The sequence below is a fragment of the Nicotiana tabacum genome, chromosome 16, assembly GCF_000715075.1.
Source record: "Nicotiana tabacum cultivar K326 chromosome 16, ASM71507v2, whole genome shotgun sequence".
Classification (NCBI taxonomy): Eukaryota; Viridiplantae; Streptophyta; class Magnoliopsida; order Solanales; family Solanaceae; genus Nicotiana; species Nicotiana tabacum.
The window spans coordinates 97,026,481-97,052,135 of NC_134095.1; the positions used below are offsets into that span (position 1 = coordinate 97,026,481).

General features: G+C 38.1%; 1 protein-coding gene across 1 annotated transcript in view; it reads left to right on the forward strand.

The window, feature by feature from the left end:
• Positions 1 to 25,655, forward strand: part of LOC107814019 (putative inactive ATP-dependent zinc metalloprotease FTSHI 5, chloroplastic) — a 70,235-nt gene that overhangs the window by 39,317 nt on the left and 5,263 nt on the right. Inside the window, exons 10-16 of the mRNA XM_075233093.1 lie at positions 2,508 to 2,709; positions 5,195 to 5,323; positions 8,707 to 8,889; positions 11,741 to 11,860; positions 20,830 to 21,015; positions 21,112 to 21,186; positions 21,663 to 21,722. Coding sequence (XP_075089194.1) covers positions 2,508 to 2,709; positions 5,195 to 5,323; positions 8,707 to 8,889; positions 11,741 to 11,860; positions 20,830 to 21,015; positions 21,112 to 21,186; positions 21,663 to 21,722 — 955 coding nt within the window. The remainder of the gene's footprint in view (positions 1 to 2,507; positions 2,710 to 5,194; positions 5,324 to 8,706; positions 8,890 to 11,740; positions 11,861 to 20,829; positions 21,016 to 21,111; positions 21,187 to 21,662; positions 21,723 to 25,655) is intronic.

Here is a 25,655-nt window from a genome sequence, read left to right on the forward strand (position 1 = left end):
AGTAATTGCTTGCTTCCATTTAGGATCTGCAAAAACTTCCCTCAAATTCTGGGGAATAGACACAGAAGAAATAGACAAGGCAAAATCTCTATAGAAGGGAGACAAAGAATTATAGGAGACAAAATTAGATAAAGGGTGTTTGGTGGTGCAATATCCGACTCCTTTTTTGTGAGCAATAGGCACATCTAACTCATTAGAAAATGTAAATAACTCTGAAGATTTTGAGAAGAAGAAAAGGCTTATTGTATTTATGTGTATGTTTACATCCCATGAGCAAGGTAATTTGTACAAAGCTCCTAATGCTAATTAATATACAATCAATCCAGCTATCAAATCAAATCAAATAAAATCAGAATAAAATTAGTTCTCCTAAATATAATCAAATCTCCTGAAATCATGCTAATCAACACTCCTAAATCAAGTCTCCTTGAATCATGCTAATCAACAAGCTCACCAGTAGAACAAGGTTCAGCTTCGGTAGATTGCATGATGGCTTATTCGGTTTTATTTCTCCTTGAGTAAGTTTTCAAATCAGGCCTATCCAAACACCCAATAGTCTCTGCCTGAATTCTTTCTCCAATTTCTCTTTCCCATGTGACAATGTCATCAAGAGATCCAATAATGGTACTAGGTAGAATCACCTCTTCCTCCTTGCTGCTCTCCCCCTGAAGAGGTGATGATGTAATACTTAAATAGGGCTCAGATTTTCGAAAGTTGTATCCATGCTAACGAAAGGTCTCCTAGAGAGAGGATGATAACATTTGTGTGTTGGGAGTGTACCCAATAAAAACACTTTATAGCTCTAGGATCAAGTTTCATAGAATTCCTAGTGTGGACAAAGCAAACACACCCAAACACCTTTGGAGGAAAAATATATTCATTCTTACTCTTTAAAGCTTCCAGAGAATTTTGAAAGTCGAGGGTTTTAAGTGGCATTCTGTTAATAAGATAGGCAACCACCAGAATAGCATCCTCCTAGTTAGATTTTGGTTGATGCATGGTGAACATAAGAGATCTTGCTACTTCTAATAAATGCCTATTTTTTCTTTCCGTGACTCCATTTTGTGCACTAGTATGAGGACAACTAGTCTGATGAATGATCCCATTGGATTCCAAATGAGCACCAAATCTTTTATCCATATATTCGTTGCCATTGTCAGTTCTGAAGATTTTTATTTTGGCATCTTACTGAGTTTTATGAAATGATTAAAAACAAGAGAAAACTTCATTTTTGGCTTTTAACAAATGTACCCAAGTCATCTTAGTGCAGCAATCAATGAAAGTAACAAACCTAATTCTCCTGAAATCATGTTAATCAACAATCTCCTAAAGATAATCAAATCTCCTTGAATTATGCTAATCGACAAACCTAATTCTTTTTCTTGAGCCCTGGTGAGACTCGAACGTAGGGCCTCTGCCACTTTGATACCAATTGAATTGTGGCTACCATATAATTTAAAGTTTAAACCATTACAGAAGGAACATGACAACCTATTTGGTTTAGGTTTGCAGCATACACCTACAATGAGGTATGTCCATTCTCTTGGGTGATTATCTTCGCCAATTTCATGCCAAAAAGTTAGATGGAGTTCAGATTTTGTATTCCAAGTAAGCAACCTACAATGATGAGCGAAACAATGCCTTGCCCTTGTAAAAGTAACTTTAATATTCATCTAGCTATGTGAAGTTCTCCATTGAATTTCCTTAAAACAAATTGTAATAAGAAGTAAACATTCTAATTCATATAACGAGTGTTCTTACATTGGTCATTACTCCCTTTTCTAGTCTTCTTATCATTACATCATATTAAGACATAATGTTCTTTTTCTTTTTTCATCATCATCCTGCTTTAGTGTCTTCCTTGTTTTCTCTGTGCCGGTGAAATGCATTCTTCATCACTTTTAGATATAATAATGCAGTTTATACTCAGGTCGAGTCTCACGTGGATTAATGGTGTTGTCTGTGGTCCCTCACCTCATGAGCTAGTTGGAAAATACATTCTGTGTCTTCCTTGTTTTCTCTGTGCCGGTGAAATGCATTCTGTGGCTTCCTTGATATTTTGGAATATCAGGCTAATCCACACTCATATTAGTAAATTCATGGCCCTGTTGGTGCTCAGAGGATTTTAAAAAAAATTCTATTCAATTGTCTGCAAAACTTGCAGGCCTGTAAGTGGTGCCACTATGATTTAAGGAAATACCAGCAGGAAATAAACTTGTCACACTTGATCTTGCTTAGGACAAACAAATTTTGATCTCCTTATTTGTTGTAGTAATAGTTTTTAAATAATATATCCAAAACGTTTATGCTGCAAGCAAGGACATAAGTTTTGTGGTTTATTTTGTTCTTCTAGGATTCTCACATATTGTAAATTGTAACTAGGACATACTTCAGGTCATTGTTACCTTGTAATTGGTCAAAGCATAATCTAAGTTGATTGAAATAAATAATAAATGCATCTTCATGTTTAGTTTCTTACTGTTCTCTCATACCATCTTATGTTGCAGGTTTGAAAAACAGGATGGTGTGGTCTTGATGGCTACTACTAGAAATCTCAAGCAAATCGATGAGGCGTTGCAACGCCCTGGTCGGATGGATAGGATATTCCGTCTTCAGCGGCCTACTCAAGCAGAAAGAGAAAAGATACTTACGATAGCTGCAAAAGGAACTATGGATGAAGAACTTATAGATTTTGTAGATTGGAGAAAGGTGCACTTATTTGGTCTGCAGACTCTACTCTTGTAGAGCTCATCAATTATCATTTTTGTCAGAGAATCATATAGGCCTGCCCTTCAAGTTTATTGAATTAAAGAGAAGCTCAGGCTACTTCAAACTCTGAAAGCAGTTTTTTCTTTTTTTTGATAAGTAAACTCTAGAAGCAATTCTTATACTCCTCCGTTCCAGTTTATGTGAACCTATTTCCTTTTTGGTTCGTTCAAAAAAGAATGACCCCTTTCTAAATTTGAAAATAATTTAGCTTAAACTTACAATTCTACCCTTAATGAGAAGCTTTTATAACCACATAAATACTCTGGGCCACTTTTTGACTTGTTTAGGACCACAAATTCCAAAAGTCTTTATTTTTTCTTAAACTCCGTGCCCGTTTAAACAGGTTCCACATAAATTGGAATGGAGGGAGTAGCTTGTTTGGCCAAGCTGGAAAAATTAGCTTATTTTGAGAAGCGTTTTTTCTCAAAAATGCTTTTTTCAAAAGTACTTTTGGTGAGAAGCAGTTTGTGTTTGGCTAATTAATTTGAAAATCAATTCTGAGCAACAACTAAGGTTTGGCCAAGCTTTTAAAAATTGCTTCTAAGTGTATTTTTCTCAAAAGTGCTATTGAATTGTCCGACATCGATGGGATTTGAGGTCCTTGGTCTCCTTATATGGTCTTGGATAATCCTCACCTCATAAGCTAGTTTTGGGATTGAGTTAGGCCCAAGGTTCATTTATCAGGTTCATCCCAATTATGTTACCGATGTTGAGCCCCCATTTATGTTGTCCACGCTCCAGTTTGCAGGCCTGAGCGTGAGGGGGAGGGGTGTTGAGTTGTCCCACATCGGTGGGATTTGAAGTTCTTGGTCTCCTTAGATGGTCTTGGGTAATCCTCATCTCATAAGCTGGCTTTTGGGGTTGAGTTAGGCTCAAGGTTCATTTATCAAGTGCTTTTCAAAAAAGTGTTTTTGGAGAGAACCTACTTTTTTCTGCTTCTACTTAAAAAACACTTTTTTTGTCTTCTAAAAGCTTGGCAAACACTTCAACTTTGAAAAAAACGCACTTCTTTTTATAAAAAAAAGTGCTTTTGGCTTTGGATAAGTTTGGCTAAACCGGCTATTAGACAGCTCCTTACTAATTTGAAAAGTTTCTTGATCATATGGGGCATGAGAATCAACCTAGATCATGTATGGGGATGAATGATGTGTATTCTAAATTCTGTTGACTTGGATACCTGATTATCTGAACTAGAAATGATTACAATTTTGTGGAAGTCTGTCAACAACGATAATTTAAACCTAGTTTGGTAGTTTTGCGTGATTTGTATTAAAAATTTCAGTGTCACAACTTAGTGATTGTGAGAATTAATAACTCCGAAAATTATATTATTGATATATTGACAATAATACATATAATACATATTCTACTGCATATGGGATTAAGGTTATTTACATATTGAACTAACAAACTACACTCCCCTCAAGCCGATGCATATAAATCATATGTACCGAGCTTGTTACATATATAACTAATACGAGAACCAGTGAGGGACTTGGTGAAAATATCAACAAGCTGATCACTCTACTTCACAAATTTTGTAGCAATATCTCCTGTGAGTATTTTTTCTCTGACAAAGTGACAGTCAGTCTCAATGTGTTTAGTCCTTTCATGGAACACCAGATTTGATGCAATATGAAGGGCAGCTTGGTTATCGCACACAAGTTCCATCTGACTGATTTCACCAAATTTCAACTCCTTGAGCAATTGTTTGATCCAAATTACCTCACAAGTTGCCATAGCCATTGCTCGATATTCTGCTTCTGCACTAGACCAAGCAACTACATTCTGTTTCTTGCTCTTCCAAGACACCAAATTGTCTCCTACTAAAACACAAATCCAGACGTAGAACGTCTATCATAAGGTGATCCTGCCCGATCAACATCTGAGTATCCAACGATCTGCTCATGACCTCGATCCTCAAACAATAACCCTTTGCCTGGAGCCGGTTTTATATACCCGAAGGATGCAGACAACTGCATCCCAATGACTATCACAGTGAGAATCCATAAACTGACTTACAACACTCACAGGAAAGGAAATGTCAGGTCTAGTCACTGTGAGATAATTTAATTTACCAACCAGCCGCCTATATCTTGTAGGGTCGCTAAGCGGCTCCCCCTGTCCTGGCAGAAGTATAGAATTCGGATCCATCGGAGTGTCAACAGGTCTACCGCCTGTGATTCCTGTCTCCTCAAGAATGTATAAGGCATACTTCCGCTGTGAGATCACAATACCTGAGCTAGACTGATAACTCCTAAAATTAACAGTGATAATTTGCAAATCTTATGTTGATTATGCTTTGCTTTCTTCTGCTGTTCTCAACTTGTTTAGAAGTTATTGTTGTTATATGTTAAATGCAGAGCAGAAGAGCTTTGTCAAATTTAGTACTGATATTTTATAAAACTGCTACTTTGCCTAACAGGTCGCAGAGAAAACAGCTCTTTTGCGTCCAAGTGAACTAAAACTTGTTCCCGTGGCCTTGGAAGGTAGTGCCTTTCGAAGCAAATTCCTGGACATAGATGAGCTTATGACCTACTGCAGCTGGTTTGCGGTAATTACTGCCAATACCAGCTAATTTACTGCACTGTATCAGCATGTACTTCAAGCTCCTTTCCTGCATATTTATCTGTGCACACTTCCTCTTCCACTATTGGTTGTTATGCTTCTGTAATTAGGATTTATCTTTTTCACTTTGGGGAGTCAAATGTTAGTCCACTGCATGTTTTACTATAACTTGCCTAGTACTGCCTCCATGGCATTTTGTTTTTGCTTTGCATGCCAATACAGTTTATAAATTACTCCTTATGTAACAAGGGTACATTAAGTGCACTAATTACTCCTTATGTAAAATAGGGCGTATTATGTGCACTTTAACGATGGGTAGGCATCAAGGGAAAAAGCTGAAATGCAATTGAATCATTTTTTTTAATCAAGAATGTAATTGGAATTTTTTTTTTTTGATAGATAAAATAATTTTATTAATGATGGGGAAACACCCATATAAAAGATTATACCAAAAAGTAAAATAGAATATAATGAAAAGATATGGTTGATTGGGGTCACTGGACTAGGGCTTCGGCAGTCGGAATTTGGATGTGGTGACAAGGAATCACTGGCCAACCTCCAAGGAGAAGAGATCTGCTTTGGAAGATGGACAGACAAGGCTTCACACATCCGACATGTGGATCTGATGCATCGACGGCGTTGGAACTTTGGGAGGCTACTTGACAACACATGGAGGTGAGTATCCTGAAGTGGTTTGTTGGGGTTTGCTCGCCGCAGGTCGAAAGGCATTGTGGTCATGTTGCTACCCTAACTCCATCCCTTTTCCCCTGCAACCCCCTATACCCACCTCATTACCCCCAGCTAAGTCCAACTGAAGCATCTCTTTCTAGTTTCTAACTCCAACATGGAGTTTGACAACTGCCCCCAGTTATTGCCCTTAAAGGCTGTCCTCGAAGCTCCTTCTTCATCCCTCCCTTTCTAGTTTCTACAATCCTAATACCTTCTTTCTCCTTGTATTTACCTGATTTTGTGACCCCATAAGGCACACCTCCCTATTAAGATTGCTAGCAAACACATTAGGAGCTTGCTGCCTAGGTTGTGGCCTGAAGGAAGAAGAACCCAGGTCTTACAACCTTCCCCTAGGGGTTCGCTGCCCTTCTTTCGCTTTCATATCTTGTTTATTCGAAGTTTTATCTCAAGCTTCAGGCAACTTGTGAAATTCTGTGGCTTCAGAAAAGCACGGGTTGTTCGTCCTTCCTCTAGGGGTTTGCTCCCCGTTGTTCCCTTTTCATTCGTGTTTTTTAGAAGTTTCCTGCTTTCTCGAGCTTCAGGCAGCTCTCTCATGGAGTTTTCTGGTGGTTTCAGCGTTCAAATCCTGTTGCCTGTCCTTTCTCATTCCCCTTCAGTTTAAAGTGTTTTGCCAGTCAGTTTTTATAGTTGTTAGCAGTATGACCCGTTTTTATTAGTGAAACGCCTGCATCGAGAAGTATTACTAAAGCCATTTTTATTATATCAGTATTAATTCAGCCATTTTCATTGGATCTTCAGATAATTAAGCTTTCTATACTTGAATGTGAAGGGATCCAGAAGTAGAGAGAACACGATTTTCCATTTTGAGGAAGTAAAGTACTTAAACATGAAATAAAAACAGCACTGCTTAGTGAAAGAACTTTCTAATATGAGACAGCTAACAGTTGGTGTATTTGGATTGAAAGAAATAGCAGTTGTTTTGATGGTATTTCAACTCCTAGAAGTCACCTGAAAGCTAAATGTTTGGTTAACCTTTTTAGTTGGGTGAAACTTTCCCCTGTAAATAACTCTAATATGTTACTGGATTTTGTCAGCTCCTTAGCCATATGATAGTTTTTTTGGTATTAGAGCTGACATTTTCCCTCTTTTGTAATCTGTGCATCTTAGTGATGCCTTTTAATGACATTTCACTTACCTTGTCCAAAAAAAAGGAGAGACCGCTAACAGTATCCTGAAATAGGCTGTGAGAGTATATTCCAGGTATGGTAGTTAAGTCATGGGATATGATTGTTGGAATCATGCAAATATTTCATTTGATTGGAGCTCCTGAACAAAATGCATACTCTTATTTGTTGTCCAAGACTACCCAGTAAAAGAGAATAAACTTGGCAAATTATGAGCATCTGTTTTCTATCCTAATAACCATGAAATACATAGTTTAGAGGACCAGTATATCTGAGTCTGGATAGAAACACATTATGCTTTGGGTCATTGCTTGAAAAAGTAATTTCTCCCATCTTCTTGCTTCGGGGGTGTGAATTGCATAGGTTGTTGCCTATTGTTTCTAAATCACGACATTATGTGTACTCTTGAATAATTTTGACTGGCTAAAATTTCAAATTTTGCAGCTATTGGACTGATTTATGAAAATATGCAATCTAGCCTAAAGGTTTTTGATAACCACGACATCCAGTGTATGGTATGGAGAAAACTATAAAAAGCATCTATAAAAGGATGTCAATTAGCTTCGCCTCCATATTCTAACGCACATTCCGTTAGACAAGACTGATTTTTGATCTAATGTTCACTCCCTATAATATGAGATACTTTATTCATTCATCTATTTGTTGTCCATTGTTCACTTTCCTGAGCAGCTCAGCTCTTTGCACATAGTGGTCATGGTAATACTTTGAATAATGTTGCAAATATAGGGCTTGAACTTCTTGTTAACACATTATCTCCAGTGAATAATTATTCTAAAAGCTGGTGACTAATTGGGCTTTTTACATCTTGAAATGAAATCTGATGGTGTCTATAAAGGTTGTGGTAGTAACATTCTCGCTTATCTAACGTATAAAGCCTGCTGCATCAGAATTGGCTCCAGCTGCCTAGGAGTCTCATGACATTATGTTAGAACTGAAAGCTCATAATTAAAGGCAAATAAGAAACGATGATATCCGCGTCTACTGAGAGAAATAGAAAAGGGGAAAGATGAGATTACCATGGATCTCGTTGCTCTTTTCTAGACTAGACGTGTATTTGAAGATTCTGAGAATTTCAAGAACATGGTCAAAGGGCACATCCATGACATCGTCATTCTGGTGATGATATACATCTAAAATCCCGAACTTCATGAGAACAAATCTCTTAAAATCAATTTCGTAAAAACCAATCTTATGATGAAAAAATCAATCACTGCTACATTGAGCGATTTACAAAGGATTGGGAAGCTGAACTTGATGAAGTTTCTCTGTAAAATATAGAGTTTCACCATGTTCAGTTACCATGGGCTGATTTTCAATACACTTGTTTTCTTCAATTGTTATGTATATACTGCATAACATCTCTCAAATGCTTCATCACTGAGATTCTCCGCATACAAAAAAGAAGAATTTTTTACTTTTGTCCTCTTCACTAGCCATTTTTCTCAACTGGATAATTGGGTTTGCTGTTCTGCAGACCTTCAGCAGCCTTGTCCCGAAATGGTTAAGGAAGACCAAAGCTGTAAAGCAATTAAGCAGAATGCTGGTGAATCATCTTGGATTGACATTAACGAAAGAGGATCTAGAAAATGTTGTTGATCTGATGGAGCCTTATGGTCAAATAAGCAATGGAATCGAATTGCTAAATCCACCTCTTGATGTAAGCATTCCCATTTTTATTTCCTTTATCAGTATGCATTTTTTGATGAATGATTAGACATCCTGTACGCTGCTACTGTATTTCCTTGACCCCAGTTAGGTGTAAAGCTATACTTATGCTTCCTGTTTATTGTCTTTTCATTTATAAGTTCAGTTTTTATATCATATATTTTTTGTTCGAGTGATGATTGTTCCTCTTGATATACTAGGAAATGAAACCTTTCCCTAGATCATAATATCCTTCCACTATATTGGAATTGCACAACCTTTTTTGTCATTACCGTTTCGTCTTTTCTAGATCATTAGGGCATTTCTCCTGGAATTATTTTTGTTGGATTCTCAGTTTCCGTCTGATCACGTAAGCTGATTATAAGAATGTAACAAGTAGAGAAGCCTCTAACAACGATCATATACGTAAAGTTTAATGAATCGTCTGTACAAGGCTGCTGTATCATGGGAAATCCATGAAAGTTAGGGCAAACAAGGAAAGGAAGAGCAAAGTTTCGCAAGGTGGAAGGGAAGCCTTCCAATTGCTCCTTAATGCCCATGCATGAGTACATGTTGGGCTATTTTCCTGGTGCTGCCCCCTTGGTTGCCACTCCCTTCACTTTCCAAAACTGGAGCAGCTGTTTTGCTGCAGCCAGCAGCACTATCCAAAAAGTGATTCAACGGCATATAAAACCGAGTTTTCTGTGCTGGTACATGTGATTTTGAGAACTCTTGATGTACTTTCAAGGTTTTGCACCTCTCAAGCACAAAGAAGAGAGAAAAACAAAAGCACCCCCCTAAAGTTTTTCACAAAACTAGCGGAAGCGTTCTTCAAACTCACGTTAGAAGAATATAAGATGAAAAGAAACCTCACACACACGTTCTTCAATCCCGCAAGATTGCAAGAAGCGTTGAATAAAGGAAGAACAACGAAATAAAAGCAAATCACATTTTTGAAGTAAGAGCTTAAAAAAACTAATCACCCATGTTTATTTTCAGCATATTAAGTCCTATAAATAGGTCTTACAATGAGTAAAATTGATAAGATGAAAAACTTATCCTAACTAAACTAGAATAAGAATAAAGTTAAGAAAAGCCTATTCTAACTAAAATAGGAAAAGGAATTTTAGTAGGAATAGAATACCAACTAATAATCCTAGTTTGACTAGAACTACAAATATAATCATACTAAAAGAGGAAATAAGAAATCCTAATCTTAATTGGATTCTTGGACTTCTTGAATTTCTTGGATTCTGCGCTTTCTTGATCTTGCATCTACTCTCCACCTTGATATTACAAAATTGTCAATTTTCTGTTCTCTTTATGATGCACATGATCTTGTCTTATTGATTTGTGAACATCAAAAGACACTCTTTATCATAGGTGATTTTATTGGAGCTCTAAAAAAGCTAGTGAATCATCTCTACATGATGGAATATCGTGTGTGCTATATGTATAAACATTAATCACTTCGTTAAGAAATGCAGAATTCTCTTTTCCTTCAAACACCAAGTAAGTCCTTTTAATGGACGACGTTACTTGAGGGACCAAACTCTATGCTCTTTGATTCACATTTCTCCTCCATCTCTATAGAAGATAATCATATTTTCTCTAGGTCCTCTATTGTTTTGTATATGCGGTTTCCCATAACATCAATAGAATTATGACAATCACAAAATGGTTGTTGAACACCCCTTGGCATCATCCTTTGATGAATTCCTTTGGCACTTTGCAGGGGTATACTGAATAGTAAAACTTAGAAAGATTTGAGAAATGATATTAACCTTCTAAGTCAATCACCTTTATACCAACCAAATGCTACTTTTTTGAACCTCTAGGTTCCAACCCTTCTGAAATTCTAGAGCAGATAAATTCTTTTGCCAGTGAAGCAAGAATACAGAAAGGGACATAGTAGGTAGGTAAACAAGTTAAGGTGCTTGTAAAATAGTGACAGCTTTACCTCCTTTGGACTTATATTTTTTCTGCCAGAAGTCCATTTATTCTTAAGTTTATGAAGTAATGGATTTCACACCTGAACATCTTTGAGGCAGCAAAGGAAGATCAAAATAGATGGGTGGGATTTAACTCAGCTTGAACCCATGGATTGTTTAAGTGGTTAAACTGCACTTCCCAACTTGGATGATGTCACATTCATTTTAGATTAACCAGCCTCAAGACTGTTTGCTACTAGCAGTATACTCTTATCTGTTCATTTTCAACAGCATCACACAACAAGTAAGGTATCATATTTGAGGAGGTGAGCTTTTGCTAGACTTAGCCTGCCCATGTCCTGGTTGGAGGCCCTTCAGATATTCACCTTCTGCTGCTTTATCTAGGGTTATGTTTCCCATCACAAAGACAGAGGCATAAGTGATATTTCATCATCACTAAAACCCCTAGAGTTTTCAAAGAAAAAGAGTAGACTATTAATGGAGATTGAGAATCTGACAATAGATATGCAGTACTAATCCAGCTTCTCCATTTTTCTTGGAACCCATCTTTCGATCAATGAACTCCGTTTGTGTGACACATTACCCTTTTTCCAAGTCTATTACCAGCACTTTCATTCAATTCTCTCGAACCAGTTAGTTCAGTAGCAATTAAAACTACATCAAGAATCTGCCTCTCATCAATAAAAGCATTTCAAGCGCCAGGGATTTCAAGTGCATGCTTCAGTCTCGTTGTTAGTAGTTCAGTAACTTTGTGAACTACTGGCAAAAAAGATTAACCAGCTCTATAATTTGTAGAGCTGAGTTATCTTTAGTTAATAGTGATTAACTAAAACTGCCTATACTGAAAGCATCTTTATTGTCTCTTCATGTGAGATACAACATGAAATTGACTGTTCATTTGATTTTTTGTAGTGGACAATGGAAACAAAGTTTCCGCATGCTGTTTGGGCTGCCGGTCGGAGTTTAATTGCTCTTCTTCTACCAAACTTCGATATTGTGGATAATCTGTGGCTCGAGCCTTTCTCGTGGGAGGTACCATATTCTGTTTCTTCGTTAGAAGTAGCTTTTTTAAAGTATGATTGTAGTTATATCTTTGTCATTTTTCTTAAAAGAGAAAGCAAGAGAAACTTATCGGACTGATGTTATTGATCTATGAGAGAAGTGATGGTTCTACAGAGTAAGACTGTAAGAGTCGCACTAAGTGTCACAAAAAGAAAATAAGTTATCAGTCAGCACTTGAATTATGGTGGCCAACCTTTTTTTTTGTTTGTTCTACACAAATTTTACTTTGGAACCAGATCGGAGATCACAGATTAATTAGGAGAGCTTTTTTTTTTTGTTTGTTTGACAAAAAGGTAACAGAAGTTATAAACTTCAGCACAAATGTAGTGCTGGAGGCTAAATTTACAAAACAAAGGACAGCTCCAGTTCATCATTGATTCTTCTTACAAGAATTCTAAAGCTTCTAAAATAGAGACTGAATCAGCTGTATAAGTTTCATTACACCAAAAATGAAAAAGTAAAATGCAATTCATCTTGTTCTTCTGGGTAGAACTATATCTATCTTCAAAACATGTTGGGTTTCTTTCCTCCCAGATAGTCCACCATGTGCATGCATGGATTAATTTCCATCTGTCTTGTGTCTGACACTGTTCTAACATGCCGACAACTCCCTCGTTGATCTTGGCATTATCCATGTAATGCCTATCACGTTTAGGAAAAGCTGCCTAAGTTGATCAGTTATTCCACAATGCAAAAACAAATGGCTGCCGTCTCTAGTTTCTTCCCACACAAATTACATTTTGAACATAGATTAATCCCCCTTCTCTTTAAATTTCCTGTGTCAGGCAAGCTTCTTTTGCTACCAGGCCACACATAACAGGCCACCTTATATGGAATTTTAGTTTTCCAGACATGTTTCTATGACCACCAATTAGCTTGCTGGCCATTATGGATCAAAGCATCATATGCAGATTTGTTATCAATTATCAATACCTGGTGATTCTAGTGATTAGAAAAATGTCATCTACATATGTAATATTTACTGCAATATCTGTTCATTGCCTGAAGATGTGGTTTGTTTCATCAGAATTAGTGCTAAGCTCTTACAAGAATATGTTCAATTGTTTGGTATAGGTTCTCTACTTTTTGGTATACTTGTATACATGAGTTTTCTTCTCCCAACTTTAATGAAATCATTTACTTTTCTTGTTAAAAGAACAAGGTTATTTACTTTATCAAAGAAAAAAAGGGGAGTACGTTCAGTTGCTCACTACTCAGTAACTACACTCCTATCAGCTGAGCATTTTATTCTCTTAACTTCTGCCTCCAAAAATAGAAGGAAAAGGGAATAGAAATTTTCTACTATTCTCTACATTTTTCTTAATTTACTGTTTATTTTTATTTTCGCCTTCGCATCAAGAAGCAATCCTTGAGCCTTTGAGTTCTAGTTGGGTGAATATGTTGTTATGTTGTGCTTTTCTTTAAGGTACATAATACTCCCTTTCTCTCATTTTATGTGACACACGATTTTCTAATAAGTCTTTCTTTATTTCTTGAACTTCGTGCATAGTCAAATACCGTCACATAAAATGGGACTGAGAGAGTGTAACTTGATGATTACGTTCTTGGACATTTTCCATACATGTGAGTTTCAATAATTGGTTTACTCGTTTGGATGAATATGGAGAGAGAGTTGTGATAAATTAATGAACTTAGAAGGATGAATATAAATTGTCAACTTAATGTTTATGTATTTTTGAATGTCCGGTTATACAAGATTAGATAAGATTAAAAATGATCACATTCGCCAGAAGCTTCAAGTAGCACGCATTGAGGATAAAATGAGAGAGGTCGCTGAGATGGTTTGGCCATATCTTTCTTTGATAAGGTAAATGGTATTACTAAAAAAAAATGGGAAAGCTCCCGTATACAAAAGGTATACCAAAAAATAGAGAATCTACAACAAAGTATGATTTTCTACGGAAAACACTCAATCATCTATACAAGTGGGAATTTCAAGGAGCACCAAAAAGCAATCAAAGACAAAGGCTATTCCTCGAGTGTACAAAATCATTTTCAATTCCCTCAAAGCTTTCTTATTTCTCTCTCCATACAACCTGTATAAGAGTTAACGGGGCAACCTTCCACGCCTTTAGTCTTCTTCTACTATGTCTACCAGCCTACATGTGCAATACATCTCTAACAGTACCTGACATCACCCATTGTGCAACAAAATAATTCAGGACCAACCTCCACAAACCTGATACCACTCTACAATGCACCACTAGATGATCAACTTCTTTATCCGAACGTTTGCACACGTAGCACCAAATGACATAGGTAATGCTTCTCTTATATATATTCTCAGCTGTTAGAATTGCTCCCGCCAACCATGCAAAAAAGCACACCTTCCTAGGTGCCCTAGCAATCCATATTGATAAATGTGGAAAGCGCGTCTCTTCTCACACCAGCAAACTCTGGTAGAAAGATTTGGCTGTGAACAAACCATCACTTCTTAGCGCCCATCTCCATGGGTCATTGTTAAAGTGAGGTCTGATTTGCTTGTGAAGTAACTCCACTAACCTTTGAAACTCTCCCAGCTCCCTGTCTTGCAGATTTCTCCTAAACGTGAGATCCCAAAGTACTTCCCCTTCATACTCCCTATGAATCTGATGGAATGTCATCTCCTTTTGGTTCGAAACTTCTGTACAAATTAGGGAATGAAATCCCCAAGGAGTCTTTCCCGCACCATTTGTGATTCCAAAAGTTAATTCTTCTCCCATCCCCAACCCTAAAGATGATCATTGATGTCCTCCCACCCCTTCATTATGCTCCTCCACATGCTACACCCAAATGGAACTGTAATAGTTCTAGTTCTCCATCGCCTTCCATAAAATTATACTTCTCAACTACTACCTCCCTCCATAAGGCGAGCTCCTCCATCCCAAGTCTCCATGATCATTTTTCCGATAGAGCTCTATTGAACACCCTAAGATCTTTCACCCTAGTCCACCCCACTTTGGTGTTGTAACAACCTCCCAATTTACCAGGTGGATCTTTTCGGTTTCCGGTGCCATCTGCCGCATCCCATATAAAATTTATTTGAAGCCTTCTCATTTTTCCTGTGAGAGTCACTGGTGCTTGCAACAAAGAACAATAGTAAGTGGGAATACTTGATAAATTGCTTTTAGTGAGTACATCTTTTCCTTCAACAAGTATCGTTTTGGCCCTGCTAATCTCCGTTCAACCCTTTCAATAACAGGATTCCACACTGCGAGATCCTTATTTGAAGCACACAGAGGCAAGCCCAAGTATGTAGTAGCCCAGTAGGTAAAGAAGAGTCCACCTTACCATTAATACTTGTGCTAGTTCTTCAATGTTGTCTACCTCGCCTACTAGGAAAATCTCACACTTGATGATGTTGATTTTGAGACCTGGCACGATCTGAAACCACTTAGGAACTTGTTTCAAGTATGTCAGCCGGTTAATATCTGCATCACAAAAAAATAGCCAATGTGTCATCTACAAAGAGCAAGTTTGAAACCCTTACAGTACTATGCTCCCTAGTCAAAGCCGTGAAACCCCTCAAATAACCACCACCCACTGCCCTATCCGTTATCTTACTTAGAGCTTCCATCACCAGAATAAATAGCATAAAGGATAAGGGGTCCCCTTGTCTGAGGCCCCTCGAGCTACCAAAAAGCCACACAGGCTACCATTGACAAGAACAAAGAATCTGACAGTGGAAATGCAAACCTTGATCCATCTTCTCCGTCTTTCACTGAATCCCATCTTCACCATTAAAAGATCCAGAAACTCCCAATTAACAAGATCAAAAGCCTTCTCAAGTTTTCCTTTTTTCCTTCTAGAGTCCACAACTTCATTTGCCATCAAAGCTGCATCCAAGATCTGTCTCTCTTCCACAAACACATTAGGTGAGGTTGACACCGATGCAGATATGGACCACATGACAAGGTAGACCTATAATTACATGGAAAGAAGTTGTTTAGACCTACAAATTCTTGGAACCAGTGTAGACTTAGCTAAAAATAGGAATAATGGAAGATAACGATCCATATAGGTGAAGCTTACTAGTTAGGGTCTTAGGGATACGCTTTAAATGTTACTATTTTTCTTTTATATAAAACTTATTTTCACTATTATTATTTTATTTTTGGCATGATGATGATACGAGTTGAGCTTGAAGAAAGAAGTGAGAATTCATATTGCCGACCTCGACTTTGTTTGGGACAGAGGCTTTGGTGCTTTTAGTTTGTAATTGTGAGAAGGCACGGGAGAAAATGTGTTATTGATATTGGATGAACAATACAATACAATACAAGAGGTCCTTATTTATAGCTATACTATACAAGGACATACTACTCCTATTCCAATGTAGGACAAGGCTACATTATGTACATATCTAACACTCTTCCTCAAGCCGGTGCATACACATCATATGTACCGAGCTTGTTACACATGTAACTAATACGAGAACCAGTAAGAGACTTAGTGAAAATATCTGCTAGTTGATCATTCGACTTTACAAACTTTGTAACAATATCTCCTGAAAGTATTTTTTCTCTGACAAAGTGACAGTCGATCTCAATGTGTTTAGTCCTCTCATGGAACACCGAATTTGACGTAATCTAAAGAGCAGCTTGGTTATCACACACTAGTTCCATCCTGCTGATTTCTCCAAACTTTAACTCCTTGAGCAACTGCTTGACCCAAACTAACTCACACGTTGCCATAGCCATGGCCCGATATTCTGCTTCGGCGCTAGATCGAGCAACTACATTTTGTTTCTTGCTCTTCCACGAGAACAAATTACTTCCTACTAGAACACAATATCCAGATGTAGATCGTCTATCAGAAGGTGATCTTGCCCAATCAGCATCTGTGTACCCAATAATTTGCTCGTGGCCTCGATCCTCGAATAGTAATCCTTTGCCTGGAGCTGACTTCTGACTTTATATACCAAAGAATACGAACAACTGCATCCCAGTGACTATTATAGGGAGAATCCATAAACTGACTTACAACACTCACCGGAAAAGAAATGTCAGGTCTAGTCACAGAGGTAATTCAATTTTCCAACCAACCTCCTATATCTCGTAGGGTCTCTAAGAGGCTCCCCCTACCCAGGCAGAAGCATAGCATTCGGATCCATATGAGAGTCAATAGGTCTGCAACCCATCATTCCAGTCTCCTCAAGAATGTCTAAGGCATACTTCCGCTGTGAAATAACAGTACCTGAGCTAGACTGAGCGACCTCAATACCTAGAAAATACTTCAGTTTGCCCAGATCCTTAGTTTGGAAGTACTGAAAGAGATCTCGCTTTAGATTAGTAATACCATCCTGATCGTTGCCAGTAATAACAATATCATCAAGATAAACCACCAGATAAATACATAGATTCGGAGCAGAATGCTGATAAAGCACAGAGTGATTAGCCTCACTACTAGTCATGCCGAACTCCTGAATAATTGTGCTGAACTTACCAAACCAGGCTCGAGGAGACTGTTTCAAACCATATAGTGACCTGCGCAATCTGCATACACAACCACTAAACTCCCCCTGAGCAACAAAACCAGGTGGTTGCTCCATATAAACTTCCTCGTCAAGATCACCGTGGAGAAAAGCATTCTTAATGTCTAACTGATAAAGAGGCCAATGACGTACAACAACCATGGACAAAAAAAGACGAACAAATGCTACTTTAGCCACGGGAGAGAAAGTATCACTATAATCAAGCCCAAAAATTCTGAGTATATCCTTTTGGAACAAGATGAGCCTTAAGCCGATCAGCCTGGCCATCTGGGCCGACTTTGACTTCATAAACCCAACGACAACCAACAGTAGACTTACCTACAGGAAGAGGAACAAGCTCCCAAGTGTCGCTCGCATGTAAAGCAGACATCTCGTCAATCATAGCCTGTCGCCATCCAGGATGAGATAGTGCCTCACCTGTAGACTTAGGAATAGAAACAGTGGATAAAGAAAATATAAAAGCATAATGAGGTGACGACAGACGATGATAACTTAGACCAACATTAGTGGGGATTAGGATTAAGTATGAACTGTACACCTTTGCGGAGTGCAATTGGTTGACTATGAGGAGACAAGTCTGCAGTAGGTGCAGAATCTGATGCAGGACGTGAATCACCTAGGCCTGATGCTGGATGTGGACAGCGATGATAAGCCAAGAGTGGCAGAGCTGCAGAAGGTTGAACTGGATTATGTGGAGGAACTGGAGCTATAGATGGTGGAACGGGAGCTATATAGGTGGTGGAGCTGGAGATGTAGAGGAAGATGGATGGGAGATAGTGACTGAATCTCCAAAAGAAGAGATTGGTAGTACCTCAGAAATATCTAAGTGATTACCTGGACCTATGAAGTATGATTGAGTTTCAAAGAAGGTAACATCAACGGACATAAGGTACCGCTGGAGGTCAGGAGAATAGCATCGATACCCCTTTTGCGTTCTCGAGAAACCAAGAAATACGCACTTAAGAGCACGAGGAGCTAACTTATCTGTTCCTGGAGTAGGTTATGGACAAAACAAGTGCTTCTAAAGACACAGGATGGAAGAGAGAACAAAGGTAAATGGGGAAACATAACAGAGAATGGAACTTGGTTCTAGATAGCTGAAGATGGCATACGATTAATAAGATAGCAGGATGTAAGAAATGCATCCCCAAAAACGCAACGGAGCATGAGATTGTATGAGTAGGGTACGAGCAGTTTCAATAAGATGTCTATTCTTTCTTTCAGCTACCCCATTTTGTTGAGATGTGTACGGACAAGATGTTTGATGAATAATCCCATGAGATTTCATAAACTGCTGAAATGGGAAAGACAAATGCTCTCGGGCATTATCACTACGAAATGTGCGAATAGAAACCCCAAATTGATTTTGAATTTCAGCGTGAAAGGTTTGGAAAATAGAAAACAACTCTGATCGATTTTTTATCAAAAATATCCAGGTGCACCTAGAATGAAATTAACAAAGTAGCGGAATCCTAAGGTAGAACTGACCCGACTAGGACCCCAAACATCTGAATGGACTAAAGTAAAAGGTGACTGCTCGATTATCAATACGTCGAGGGAAATGAGAGCGAGTGTGCTTACCAAGCTGACAAGACTCACACTCTAGAGCTGACAAGTGAGATAAACCAAGTACCATTTTCTGAAGTTTTGACAAAATAGGATGTCCCAACCGTTTATGTAATAAATCTGGTGAATCATTAACAGGACAAGTTGTTGAAGGAAGACAAGATGTGAGTCCATGTGATTTAGCAAGAATAAGGTAATAAAGTCCATTTGATTCACGCCCGGTACCAATGATCCGCCCTGTACTGCGTTCCTGTATAAAAACATGGTCATCAAGAAATAAAACGGCACATTTAAGTGATTTGGCTAGGCGACTAACAACTATGAGATTAAAAGGACTATTAGGCACATAAAGAACTGAATTTAAAGGTAAAGAAGGAATTGGGCTTGCTTGACCTATTGCAGTTGCCATAGTTTGAGACCCATTGGCCATTGTGACTCTTGGAAGAGATTGAGAATACGAAATAGTAGTGAAAAGAGATTTGTTACCAGAAATATGATCTGATGCACTTGAATCAATGACCCAAGGCTCAGAGGATGAAGATTGAGAGACACAAGTCATGCTATTACCTGTTTGAACAACGGAAGCTATCTCAGAAGATGTCTGCTTACCTGCTATTGTACTAAAGAAACTCAAAATAATCCGCTAAAGAAACCATCCGACTATTCGAAGTATCGGTTCCCATGTCGCTACAACTAATAGTAGTAGGGTTAACTTGAAATAGTGAAAATTAGTAACTCCTTTGGGAAAACTGAAGAAATCGCTAAGAAAACACTCTTTACAGCAGGAAAACAGAACACTGTTCTGTGCCGGAAAACACTGTTCAGCCAGAAATACTGTAGCTCTCGGAATATTCCTGTAGCAGCCGGAAAAAATTCAAAGTGGTCGGAATGAAATAAAAACAATGGGGTAGGATCGGAATTACCAGACGACCCAATTGTTCAGAAGAAACTTTTTCAAAAAATGGCCGGAAGTTCACTTTTGAAATCACTGTTCACGCCGGAAAAATATAAATGTGGTCGGAATTTGATTTAACCTGGATGGGTAGGCTCAGAATTGCAAGGGGAACAATCTGTCCTGAAGAATCGTCACCAAAAAATGGCCGCAAGGTGGCCCACGCGACGTCGGAACTTCGCCGGAAAATTTTCTTCCGACTGCTACACTACCGCCGGAGATTTTCACTGGGGTTTGGTCGCCAGACTGTGACTACTCTTGTGGTAGTGTTGGATTTTGCACAACACTAACCGAGACAAAGCAGACGCAAAATAACTTTGAAAAGTCGCCGGAAAAAAGGGTTTCGGTGACTGATTTTACTTCCAGGAATCGCTGGAATTTATGCACAGCGATAAATCTCTCACGATAGCTCTGATACCATGTGAGAAGGCACGGGAAAAAATATGATATATTGATATTGTGTGTTCAATACAATACAAGAGGTCCTTATTTATAGCTATACTATACAAGGACATGCTACTCCTATTCTAATGTGGGACAGGACTATATTATGTACATATCTAACAGTAATGCTTATGTACTTTCTTTTTACCCTTGTAAGACTGGAGCATATTTAGTACTGAAACCCTCTTTGGGGGTTTATCTATCCGCATTATCCTCCCTGCTTTTTCAAGTAACAAATCTCCTTTGCTGCCCCTGTGGTTTGATCAGTCTTCCATAAGGTTGGGTGAGTTGTACGCTGACACTCCCATTAACTCCTTATGTATTTTTTCCCTATACCTTTTGGTGATTTCTCATTGTGACACATAGAGGTGTGCTTACAGCTAATGTTCCTACCTAAACCCATGAAAGATTGCCTCATTGGATGTGTGTTTGGTCTGTCCCGAAGATGTTGACTTTTACAAAGTTTGGGCCTGCTGATTTCAGGGAATTGGGTGTACTAAGATCACCAAAGCTAAAAATGAAGGTTCTATCAGTGGGAATGTTGAATCAAGATCATATCTTGAAAAAAGACTAGTTTTTTGCTTTGGTTCTTATGTTGCGGCGCAGCTATTGCTTCCATTTGGGGAAGAAAACATTCTTTCTTCATCAGAGCTGAAGCAGGCACAAGAGGTTGTAACATTCTCTTCTTGCCCTCTTGAACTGTAATTCTCTCATATACTCTGCTGTGGATACTGGGACCTAATAATTCATAGTATTTTGTGACAGATAGCTACAAGGATGGTGATTCAATATGGTTGGGGCCCCGATGATAGTCTTACGATTTACCATCATGGCAATTCGGTATTTACCTTTGTTTTCCCCATCTTATTCTTGACTGCATGATCTTTTATTTCATTCAAAGATATTTCCCCTTTGTATCTTCACTAAAGTTTGATATCCCATAGTTTTCATGAACCATTTCTCTTTCCTAAGACATTAACATATTAATTGAATGTTACAAGTTAGTTTGTGAGCCACATCACTTTGTTTGCTATAATGACCTTGGCTGCAAACAGTTAGGGGTGGAACCAAACCATAAGATAATTCACCTCGACGCTAATGGGTGAACCACATCTCTGCCACGAAAATATCTTGCCAAAAAGATTTTCACATGGAAATGGGAGCCCAAATGTATATATATGTGTGCATGTTAAAATATTTGTCAAACATAAGTAACTGATTAACGCTGTATATCTTGGTGCGTGACTAATTTGCTCTTTTTTCATTGATATATTTTTGTCTCATTGTCTTCTTTTTCGTGTTGCTGCTCTGAATAGGTCACAGCTTTGAGTATGGGAAACCATTTTGAATATGAGATGGCTGCAAAAGTGGAAAAGGTATAAAGCCACCTATTGAGTATTCTCCTTGATCGTTTTGATTGATGATATGAAACATTATTTTCTTGTTATCTGAGAATTCTATGTGCAAATTTTTCTTGCTTCAATGGAACTGTGGGCCAGAAATGGTACTTAATCTTTGTAATAAATACAAATATCCAGAGTCAGTTTTTTGAAGAACTATATTTTTGGCCTCTTCTTGTAGCTCCCACCATCTGGCTTGACTTTAGCTAAACTTTACATGTAGTAGTCTTAGTGTGTGCTTGGGCTTATTATCAGAAGGGTTTAACATCTTTGATAAGAAATAAGAGAAAAGGGAGAACGTGTGAAAACAAAGGTTAAGTTCAGGTATTTGGATAAATGTATATGTAGGACACTCATATCACACTATTGTATTTGCACGTTTATCTAGGTAGAAGTTTAACCAAGTACACCCATAACACTATTCCTTGTTTGGTTGCATGCGTGTTATATGCATCAGGCTTGTTGCTTATGCAGCTAATCCAGTGGCTTATAAGTGACTTGTTGATTATTTTTGTCAGTTGATCATTTGGTTTAGCCAGTTGGTTTTTTGGTTTTACAATTTTATTTTGTATAGTGTTGGCCTAAGATGAATTTAAATGGAGATACATGATATTTGGGGATCCATATGGCCAACCCTAACTTGTTTGGGATTGAGGCATACTTGTTATTGTTGGTCATTTGTTTTATGAATCTAGGGTCAATGTTTTCTTTTCTCTACCAAAATGACAGTTGATTTTGATATGTTTGGTTCTCTAAAAACATCTTTATATAGCATTTGTCGCAAATATGCAGTGCAACTTGATTACCACTAAGAAATTATCAGGGTATTTCGTGGATCTCTATTCTTCGAGTAGTTGAATATATTGGAGTATTACTTGGTTTATTAGACATGCTCAAGCTACCAGGGTGTACAACCGTAGAGGCAAGGATGATTTATAGCCTGAATGTAATTGTGTTTGTTTGTTACTCTTTTCGTTTCAATTTATGTGTCTTAGTTTAACTAGGCACGAAGTTTAAGGAAGTAAAGAATACTTTTAAACCTTGTGATCTTAAACTAAAGATGTGTATAATGTACCAAAATATCCTTGAATCTTGTGGTATTAATAATGTCACGTAGAAAGTTGGAGTTAAAGAGTTACTAAATATAGTAAGAGACATTCTTTTTGAAACACTCAAAAAAGAAAAGTAAGACACATAAATTGAAAAGAAGGGAGTAATTACTATGTTTATGTATTTACATTACTGTCCCTAGTAATTATAGAATGGTTATTTTGTGTTATTTATATTAGAAAGAAAGAAGGAAGGGGTTCAATGGTTTAGTCAACTAGAAATCACATTATAAAAGCAAGAGATGTCATTTGTGTATAGGGCACGAGCCTTTTCCCAAACTAAAAAGCAGGTCTAGGATGGATGAAACAAAGGCATCATTTTAGAATCAATAGTGTTCCATAAGAGGCTAGACAATTGAGCATCGATCATTTCCCATTCTGCTCGAACTTTCTCTTCAATATACATAGCTTGTTTAATTAGGTGATCTTGAATGCCTTGTCTTTTGCACTATATGAAATCAAAGGAGTTCTTTTGCACTATCTTGAATGCCTTGTCTTTTGCATCTGATCCAAGCGACATTTTCGATGAATCAAAGGAGTTCTTTCACCAAAATATGAAATCAGGGGAAAGCACCATCGTAGCTCGGTATGTCCAAGGGTTAATAAGCGGATTGAGTCAGCTTTTGAGTTAGTTCATCCTGATGTTTGAGGACAATGTCTCGTTATTTCCAAAACTGGCATAAGTATTTTGTTACCTTTGTGAATGATTTCTCTCGAATGACTTGCATTTATTTTATGAAGAGCCGCTCTGAAGTGTTTACTCACTTTTTTGCCTTTTATGCTGAAGTCAACTCAATTTAATGCTTCAGTACGGATTCTCTAGAGTGATAACGCTAAAGAATACATGTCAAAACTATTTTAGTCCTACTGAGACAACATGTTATTCTCCATCAGTCTACATGTGTTGATGCACAGTCTTAAAATGGAGATGCTGAGAGGAAGAATAGGCATCTACTTGAGACAGCTCGGTTACTTTTGTCTCAAATGAAGGTCCCTAAACGGTTTTGGGCCGATGCGATCTCTACTGCTTGTCTTCTGATTAATCACCTGCCATCTACAGTGCTTGTTGGTAATACGCCTTACAATGTTCTTTTTCTAAATAAGTCACTATTTCCAGCGGAACCTATGGTATTTGGAAGCACATGTTATGTTCGAGATGTTCAACTATTTGTTACCAAATTGGATCCGAAGGCATTGAAATGTGTCTTCTTGGGCTATTCTCGCCTTCAGAAGGGATATTTGTGTTATTCTACTGAACTTGGCAAGTATCTAGTGTCAACTGATGTGGTATTTTCGGAGATTACACCATTGCTCTATGCACCTCCAATTTGTACAAGTCAAGGGAGAAAGATGAATGGCTAGTCTATCAGGTTACCCATGCTTTGACACAACAATCAGATGATGTTCCTCCATCACTTAGTTCTTCTATTGAGCATCAATCGACTATTATACGGTCACCACCTACTCCGTCTGCATTAGCAAGATCGCCAATTGTTCAAGTTTACTCGAGGAGGCGAGACCAATAATACATGTCCTGCACCAGTTCCTTCATCATCAGATCCCCCTTCGCCTGAACCTTCAGAGAACGTTGACCTTCCTATTGCTCTTAGCAAATATACATGAAATTGCAAATCCACATATTTCATTGCTAATTTTGTTTCCTATGACCACTTATCCTCTACGTCTAGATCTGTGATTGCTTCTCTAGACTCCATCTCTATACCCAAAACAGTGAATGAGGCTTTGAATCATCCTGTATGGTCGATACAATGCTTGAGGAAATACATGCCTTAGAGGATAATCACACGTGGGATTTGGTGAATTTACCCAAGGGAAAGAAACCAGTGGGATGTTAGTGGGTCTTTATAGTTAAAGAATCCAGATGGTTCTGTGCCAAGACTTGAGGCCAGACTTGTGGCTAAAGGGTATGCTCAGACTTATGGGGTGGATTATTCAGACACTTTCTCCCAGTTGCCAAACTCACTTCTGTCTGCTTGTTTATTTCTTTAGTCGCTTCTCAAAATTGGCCTTTACATCAGTTGGATATCAATAATGCTTTCCTTCATGGTGATCTTCAAGAGGAAGTGTATATGGAGCAACCACCAGGTTTTGTTGCCCAGGGGGAGTGTGGGAAAGTCTATCATTTGAAGAAGTCCTTATATGGCTTGAAGTAGAGTCCTCGGGCTTGGTTTGGCAAGTTCAGTGAGGCAGTTCAGGAGTTTGGGATGAAACTGAGCAAATGTGATCATTCAGTCTTCTACTAGCCTCGTTGTATATGTTGATGACATTGTCATCACAGGAAGTGATTATGCGGGAATCTCTTCCGTTAAGTTTATCCTACATGCTAGGTTTCGTACAAAGGATTTGGGCCAGTTGAAATACTTTTTAGGAGTAGAAGTAAATAGAAGAAAGAAGGGAATTTTTTTGTCTCAAAGAAAGTATATTCTTGACCTACTTTCAGAAACTAGAAAGTTGACAGCCAAACCGTGCACTACTCCAATGGTTCCCAATGTGCATCTAATGAAAGATGATGGTGATCCTTTTAATGATCCAGAGAGATATAGGAGGTTAGTTGGAAAGTTAAACTACCTCACGGTGACTTGTCCAGATATTTCTTTTGCGGTGAGTGTTGTTAGCCAGTTCATGTCCGCGCCTACGGTCAAACATTGGGAAGCTTTGGAACATATTCTATGTTATTTGAAAGGAGCTCCTGGACTTAAGCATATTGTACTAGCAATCTCGGCCATACTCGTGTTGAGTGTTTTGCTGATGCTGCTTGGGCTGGATCTAAAATTGATAG